The sequence below is a fragment of the Balaenoptera ricei genome, chromosome 16 (genome assembly GCF_028023285.1).
Source record: "Balaenoptera ricei isolate mBalRic1 chromosome 16, mBalRic1.hap2, whole genome shotgun sequence".
In the NCBI taxonomy this organism is placed as follows: Eukaryota; Metazoa; Chordata; class Mammalia; order Artiodactyla; family Balaenopteridae; genus Balaenoptera; species Balaenoptera ricei.
Window position 1 is genome coordinate 4,897,088 of NC_082654.1, and position 8,526 is coordinate 4,905,613.

General features: G+C 40.2%; 1 protein-coding gene across 1 annotated transcript; it reads right to left on the reverse strand.

Moving 5' to 3' along the window:
- Positions 1 to 4,594: 4,594 nt before the first annotated feature.
- On the reverse strand, positions 4,595 to 7,899 carry NPS (neuropeptide S). The gene is made up of 3 exons (XM_059900733.1): positions 7,762 to 7,899; positions 7,569 to 7,685; positions 4,595 to 4,774 (listed from the first exon to the last, which is right to left on the reverse strand). Exons 1-3 carry the CDS (start codon positions 7,897 to 7,899, stop codon positions 4,595 to 4,597), a joined length of 435 nt encoding a protein of 144 aa, XP_059756716.1.
- Positions 7,900 to 8,526: the final 627 nt, after the last annotated feature.

The window sequence follows — 8,526 nt, forward strand, 5'->3', positions numbered from 1 at the left end:
GGGGGGCTCAGCACTCATGAAGAGGAGGACTGACGACAGTCATCCCAGGTAGCGCAGGGGCAGCTCTCCAGCACCCAGAAGACAATCTTTCCTCCATAGAAGAGAATTAAAGCAACAGTCTTCCATCAACAGAGAAACCTGCCTCTACACTTAGCATGTGAGTCTACATGAATATTAGCAGAAAGAAACACATATGGAGGGAAAGGGCAGAGAAGAGTCTCCTGATGTTTCCTTTTTGCTGTTATTGTCTGCGGGCCAAAAGGAGATGAGATTATTGAGTGTAGAAATGGGACTTTGATGTCAAACTGCTATATTCTGGGTCTTACTATATGAGAGAAATGAAATTCAATTGTTTTTAGATTTTCCTTCCCTAAATTGTTGCTCCTTCTGTGACGGCTCAAAAATGAATGAGACTGAGTGTTCGGAGTGGAAATTTTGTAGCAAGCATCCCTGTTTGTTTTTTCATGTTTCTGCATTAGAAATAAATCACCACCAGAAGGAAAATGAGAAGAGCATCTCAAAATTTCAAGTGTGTGAGTTGAAAGCTTAATTCTTGTATTTGTTTGCTGGAGCTTTCTACCCATAGATTTACACACTCATGCATCCCTCCCTCAAAATTTGGGATGTTTCTATGGGAATCTCAGTAAATATTTGAAAATAAAATGTTCCACATTTGTACATGAAAGAGAATCCAGTGAAATAGAATTTCACATTTAAGGTGATTTTTAGTTGATGGGACAGGAATCTGACTCTCAGTCATGTTCTCTCAGCACCTTGGAGAGTGACAGCTCTCCCTTCCCATGTACTTGCCCAATCAAGGGTTCCCGCTCAGTTTAATTATTTCCCAGGGCAGAACTATGAAACAGGCTAGGAAGAAAAGCAATACGAGTTCCTGGGTGTCAACCGTAGAATTAATTACTGCTACTATTATTGAGACCTACTATGTACGCACCTTATTTCTCATTCTTACAAATCAATGAAAGCTGAAAGATATATTTGATAATGTCATTTCTCTGCTCAAAACACTCCAGTGCCATCCCATGTCATTTAGAGGAAAAGCAGAAGTTCTGACAAGACCATACAGAAGCCCCCTACCTGTCTGGTACTGAAACGGAGCAGGACCCTGTGGTCTTGGCCCCCATGTCCTCAGCCTGCCTTTCGTCTGTGGAAAAACTTTAGCTAAAGAATAAGTTTAATCAGAGAAGTAAGAAAATGCAGAAGCAAAGAAAAGCAGTCCAACAAGACTAAATAATAATACTTTAGTCATTAAGCAAAGTCAAGGACCTTTAGTTCCTCCTCAAGAGCTATAGATCATATTCTGAGCCATATCCTGTGAGCTGTCATGTAGATACTGAAGCCCCTGCCGGGTGGAAGAAGTTAACTCCATGATGACCAGAGTGTAGCCATGACATAAGCTGCCACAGTTCTGAGAACTGGCCTCAAGGAAACGGGAACAAACCAATCCAGGAACTGAAGATTACCTGTATTTAAAACAATCTAGATGATGCTGGTCAGATCACCACAGGACCGAGTTCAAGACGACTGTTCGAGCTGAATGTGCTGTTTCTGCATGCAGCCCCCTCCCTCCGTCTGTAAAAGCTCTTGCCCCCTAATTGTTGGGGGCTGGCAGGGAGATGGCCTTTGGGCAGGACTCAGCCCTCCCGCCCCCCCTGGTTGCCGGCCTCCAAAATAAAGCAAACTTCCCTTTCCACCAATTGGCTTTTGAGCAGCGAGCAGCCAGACCCCACTTTCGGTTACAGCACCATATCCTCCCACCCTCTCCCTGTTCACTCCATTCTTGGAATTTGGGGAGTTTTACTAATCATTCTCAGCAACGCCTTCCCTTATGACAGTATCTGAAATTATGCCTCCACTCCTAGACCCTCCGCCCTCCCTCTTCCACTTCATTGCTGGTTCTCCTTATCACTTATCCCTGATCACCACCTAACATGTATAATCTTCTTTTCTCCAACCCCCCTCCCACTCCACTAAAAGATCAATGAGAGCAGGAATTTGGTCTGTTTTCTTAACTACTGTACTGCATTCCCACTGCCTAGAACACTGTCCCTGGAATATAGTAGGTGTTCAATAAATATTTGTCAAGTGAATGAATTGGCAAATGAATGGACAATCCTGCAAGGTAAGTAAGTATTAGTCCCATTTCATAGGTGATGAAACTTGGGCTCAAAAAATTCTAGAAGCTTGAGCAAGGTCATGCAGCTGAGTAGACACTGGCCCTGGGATCCAAACGCAGTGTGTGTGGCCAGGGGGTCTTTGGCGTCCTGCCTCCCCAGGTCCTGCTCTGTGGGCTCTTTCTCCACACAACGTTCTCTCCCCCAGGCGCTCATGGCCCTCAGGGCTTTTTTCCTTCCTCTCCAATTATACCTCTCCAGGTAAGAAATGAAACTTAAGTGAGTGAAGGTAGAGTTGAGCAGAATGAACACACAAAGCTACTCCGGGCTTCTAACCCCTAGCCTGAGGCAACTGGCTCTACAGGTGAAATTCAGGCCTCCACTAATACCCCCTGGTGACAAAGGGAAGTCACCAGAGCCACTAACCTCTGGTGACCCTCTCATCACCACGCCCTCTGACCCCAGGCCATTCTTCAGGCAGCCTTAGGAGTAGACAGCCTTGCTCAGGACCCTGCAGAAACTGGTGCCAATGACTGAATATGACCCACTGGCCACTCAGGTGCTACACTGTCTTAGGGTTCACTTTCTCCAAAGGTTTCCATGGTCATCCTTCGGTCACCTCTCTAATGACACTATCTGAACATGACTTGGAAGTCTTCTTTATCTTAAACACTTTATTCCTAAAACCTTATCAAGAGGTACCATTTTTCCTCAGAAAGCAAATTTCCCTGCCTGCCAGTTTTTCTCTGCTACAATTTTTAGAGTGCGAATACTTTCTCATAGGCCAATTTTCCCCTTGAGGTTAGAATGATATTTCAGATCCAGAAATGGGAAGAAAATGTTTCCAATTATGTTTTTGATGTTTTATTATTCCAACCAATCCATATAAATGCAAATAGAAAATTAGGAAGATTCCTCTGCAATAAAAACCTTCTCTCTTCCCTACACAAGATGCCTGATGGGCGCCGTGCGTGCCATGAGCTTATTAATGCAGTAACTGTTTTTCAGCTTTGCAGGAGTAAATACTGTCTATCGGGCTATCTAATTAGCTTCCCCACCAACAATGCTAGGCAGATAAAAAAATACCGATTTCCCTGACAATCATCTGTCAGATTTTCCGCAGTTTCTTGGGGACAATTTACATCTCACCCGTTAAGCCTCCTGGTGCCGCAGAGCCTGTCTGCAGGCAGGGCGTAGGTGGATTCCTTCCTGCCATTTCCAGATGCTTCGAGGGGAGCCCAGGCTTGCAGTGGAGGGTAAGGAGAATGGAGCTGCCAGTGGCCAGTTGGTTAGATTTCTAAAGCTGCCCTAATAGGAAAAAAGGCCAGGACTGCAGGGACAGAAAACAAAAGGACACAAAGGTCCCGAGTCCTAAAATGCATTAGGACTTTTTCACCTCATCTGTGTCTACACCGATAGAGTGAAATGGAAAACGTAATAACTTTCTTGGCTAGAATGCCCTTAGTGTGTTGCAGAATTAAACACGCACATACACATTTATGAAGATTATGCTGTTGAAATAATAGCACATCAACCAATGTTGCATTATCCTTTAAAAAAAAAGTAATGTCAGGGGATTTCCCTGGTGGCCTAGTGGTAAGGATTCCGGACTTTCACTGCTGTGGCCCGGGTTCAACCCCTGGTTGACCTTCGGCTAAAAAAAAAAAAAAAGTAATAACAGGAGTTTCAGTGGAAGGGGTTTGAGGTCTTTCCTGGAGGGGGAGGGAGTGGGGCTTTAATCAACACAGTTTTGGGGAGCTGATTCACAAAGGACTCCCTGCACCCCCATACCACTCCTGGGCTACCAGCCGTCTCTCTGCTGTCTGTACTGTTACTGGCGATATATCTGTGTTTTAAGATTTAAAAAGAAGACAAGTTTTCAAGACAAAACAATAATCCATGTCTAAGTATATCTGCTGGAAAAGGGTAGCAAGAGTTACACCCAGAGGGCCCTGGTCATGTTTGTTTCTGGTATCAATCGATTGAGGAAATTACACTCGTGTCATGAATCTTAGCTTTTGTTAATTTCACAAGACTCTCTTAGAAGCTGAAATAACACATCCCAAAAGCATTGGCCTTGCTAAAGTCATTCCAGAAAACCATATTTAAAGGGAAAACATTCAGTATTATGATATGATAGGCAGGGGGAAAAATCATACCACTGTCGTCATAGTAAAAATGCTCATACTTTCTGGCCAATTTAAGAACCTAGCAAATGTGTCCATGCCTATTCCGGAAAGTTACTAACTGATCACATAAATATTTTATTCTCTCACAGTGGAAGTTTGACACGGGTTTACATTTTTTTCAACTTAATTTATTCCGTACCAGCTAGGAGAGGGAAGATATTTGAGAACTGAGAGCATAGCAATACTAAATGATAAAGATATCAGTGACTTTTAACACATTAGCCACACTATACAAAGTCTGAGATTAATTCCCAGAGTCCTTTGCACACTTAGTCATGATTTTGCTCTTTGAAAGGAAGTTTTTTTCATTCCTGTGCCAACTCCATTGCGAAAGGACCTTTTCATAAGTGTCTTCTCCAAAATTGGCTTTAGAAAATCCAGTCCCTCTCTCCTGCCCATCCTCGTGGGGCAGCTGTTCAGCAGGACAACAAAGTAGTCAGATTTTCCAGACACCTGGCAGTTGAGATGGGGGAAGAGGGAGAGAATACAGCTTTAGGGTTCAAAGTTTATTTCAATAGTAACAATTTTCAAAATCTTACGGCAATAAATCCAATATATCCAATATTTAAAGAGGGTTTTGCTAAAACACCTTTTAAAATTTATGCTTTATCAAAATACAAAATACTATTTGGAGCTGTCTACCCTCTTTTCTAAATTTTACACTACTTATGTGATTGCAGTTCTTCACTGTTTGCATCCTACACCGTACAGTTATCTTGTTGCTATTACTTTATAAAGAATCTTTCAAGTGGTTCTAATTAGTCTTGGGACTAGTTTTTTAAATTCACTGAGAAAAACAACCCATGATAACCAAACTCCAAGTTTCAGCTGGAACCACTTTCCTTCTGGGGTCTATCCTGGGCCATTTGCCAGGGTTATCCACAAGGATGTCTTTGAACTTGAGAGTTGACATCTTTGTCTTTTGACTTTGGTTCAGTTCCTCATCAGGGCCTCAAAGGCCTGGATGATGTAGGATAGTGTAGGGAGCACTTCGTCGTAGAAGAAGTAAGTCTGGAATCTTAGACCTCAGATTAGCCGTTGAGAACTTGCAGTTCATACTAACCCCATACTTTGTAGATGAAGGAACTAAGTACAGAAGCAAAGGGGCATGATCAGTGATCTTTGTGCTACATGTTTTATGTGTATCATCTCATTTTATCCCCTCAAAAAGCTTTATGAAATTGGTACTATTATTTCCTTGGTTATAATTTCCTTTAAATGAGGAAATTAATTAAATGGCTTGTAGGTGAAGCAGGATTTGAGCTGAGGCATCTGACTCCAAGCCCATGTTTTTCAACTGTATGAGAACTATAAGAGGACAAGGGGGCTGAATGTCCCCTTTACAAATAAAGAAACATACTTCAGTGTCAAAAGCACACATTTTCCTATCCTGATGCAGGAAAACAAGTTTGGTTTGGGGTTACTTTGGAAGTTGAAATGGGGCCAGTGCATAAAATACTCCCTGGGATTCTCCACCCATCACTGAGTGGCTTCCTGGAGGGTCCAGCAGTCAGAGCCCCGAGGAAAACCATTCCCACTGTTCTCTGGAAAAAAAAGATGGGCATTTTTGGATTTGGGATCTGGGAATTGTCAGAGAATTTCAGAAGTATTGGTCATGGGAAAACCAATCAAAAATTCTTACACTGTATGTTTTACCCTGTGTTAGCAGAGGAGATCTAAGAGTGATACAATGCCATCTATTTTAAATTCCCAGCAAGGAGGGGCCTATGAGTCATTTCAGGAAGGGAAGCATTCCAGTTCTTTCCAGAAATTCTCATGATGCCACCTTTATATTGCAAAAACAAAACAAAACAAAATGCATCATTTCTAGTTATGAGAGCCCCAAAACATCACTAAACATCCCTAAAAAGATACTGATGCACTTTGCTGATCAAGGAAGGGAACCCGTATCAGGCAGACTCGTTAACTGAATAATATGGTAGATTTGCCTGGTTGATAAACTTTATGAAGTTCACAACAAATATTATAAAAGCCTGTATGTCCTTTGCATAAACACTCACCCTAAACAGTCGAATTGGCACCATTATTACGTGATTCAGTTATAATGAGAACAAAATTGTCACATGAAAAAGTAGAAATACAGAAAATGCAGTGAAGGAAGAAACATTTCATTTATGGACAAGGATATCTTATAAGAACAACAGAAGAAAGAACATTCTTAATTTAAAAAAACCCCTGCACACAAGTGCCTATTGTTCAACGGAAATGTCATGAACAAACCTTCAGGGAAAGAATAGAAAGTAATTAGCAATACACTTGAGAAAATATATCAATTTATGGATTGTGAGTCATCTGCTTGATCAATGTGGTGTCTTATAGAATCAATGACTAAATTAGTGTAGAATGCTCGTAGGAGTAAACCAGGAAAAAAGAAGCTAGATTAAGTAAACAAGAAATAGAAAAATGACAGATGCAAAGATTAGTGAGAAGACTCATAATATAAATAACTAGATCATTATGTTTGGACATATATTTATTATTGAGGATTCAGGTGGCATCTCATTATCCTAAACGTGGTTTCTTAATTACATCAATTTCAGTAATTACAGTATGCTTTTAGTGAAGCAAAGTTAAAGTACAAAACACTATCAATGACAAAAGATATTTAAAATTTTTAGACAAGGTATTGACATAAAAAACCTGAAATGTCATGTAGCAACAGCATTAAAAATTCCAAAGGAAGACATTCATTTTCTGAATGTGTGGAACAGTTCAATGAATATAGTTAGGAGCTCAATCAATAGTCTTGAATAAATATATGATGTAATATTTTATATGATATTCATTGAGAACTGGCATATTATCTATATTCTGTATCTTAAAAAGTTACCATTTTTGTAAAACTAAGAAAGTTGCTGTTTGTGAAAAATAATCCATTGTATTTTTAATACAGTTTCAATGGTTAAATGTTCACTTTGATTATGAGTGGATGCATGTGCAACAAATGAATTGTCATGGGCAAAATAATTTACATTTTACAGTGAAATGAATGCGGGGGCCAACTTCTAAATAATTCAAAGCAAATTTTAGTATAGTCTGCATCATCTATTGTAAAAATGTTTCTTTTTACCTAATTTTATGACTCTACTTATATTTCTTTCATTGTAAACTCTAGCAATAAGGGAAGTAACTTTTCTTTCAGATATTCCTAGAGATTTTTTGAATTTACATACTCTGCAATTCTAGTCATTTAGTCAAGCATCAAAAATAGAGGCAAATCTCTTACCTTAGAAGATGGAACTGGATGGCACCAGAACACATGCATTGCAGAAATCAACAGAAATAGAATAAGATTGGATTTTAATGAGCTGCAGAGTAGAAAAAACAAAAACCTCAGAAAAGTCTTACTCAGACAAGTATAAATTAAAAAGCATATACAAATTCAACGTTTTTCTTTGTGGAAAAATACAATCTTTTACCTGATCATTTTGGACTTCCTGAAATCTCTGTAGATCGGTGATTTTATTGCCAAATTCCTCACCCTTACTGTCAGATCCTCCGTTGGTGATCCTTTTATACCAGGAAAGTTCAGGAGTAAAAATAGCATCATGTCCCATCATAGTTGACTAACTGATCTGGCCATGGCCTTTTGTTCCTGTTAAATTGGAAAAGGACAATAACATATAGACATTGTCATTGACCTGCCAACCATTGACTTCATTAAAGTTTGCCATTAAAAATGTCCTTCAAAAGTGCTGTCTTCTAAACTGTGTCTCTGTGACATAGATAGCCAGAGGTCTCAAAAGGAACCAAAAGTTTGTTTAGCTCAGAGTTTAAACACTCAAGAAGTATGATATTATTTCCTTGAATATCCAGACGTCTCTTTTGAGAGAATAACGCAAAAGGAATCCTTGCAGGAATGAAGAGCATCAACCCAAAAAACGTGCACACGCTGAGTTTTCTATAACAGATTTCCTTCTTTTAGGACTTCTGAGGTTAAAACAGGGAAAGAAATGTCATCCCCCCCTTTGCCACTAATCATCCAAATAAAGGAAGGACACTATCTCTACCCCCCTTTCCATGAGCATCCCCAAAGTTCCAGGGCCAGAGTTGTAGGCGAACCTGCCTGCAGTGGCCTCTTTTTCTCTCCAGGACATGGAATTTCTCCAGGAAGCCTCTTCTGTCCTTGCACACCAATGGGCATCCACATTAATAATGGATTCAGAAACGCTAAGTGTGAAGGA

Bases quoted from the DNA above. Each gene is read 5' to 3' on its own strand.
- NPS (XM_059900733.1), bottom strand. From the start codon at position 7,899: ATGGGACATGATGCTATTTTTACTCCTGAACTTTCCTGGTATAAAAGG. The intron at 7,686-7,761 runs GTAAAAGATTGT...TGTCTGAGTAAG, and splicing joins AGGAAGTCCAAAATGATCAG to ACTTTTCTGAGGTTTTTGTT. The intron at 4,775-7,568 runs GTAAGAGATTTG...CTCAACTGCCAG, and splicing joins ATCCAGTTCCATCTTCTAAG to GTGTCTGGAAAATCTGACTA.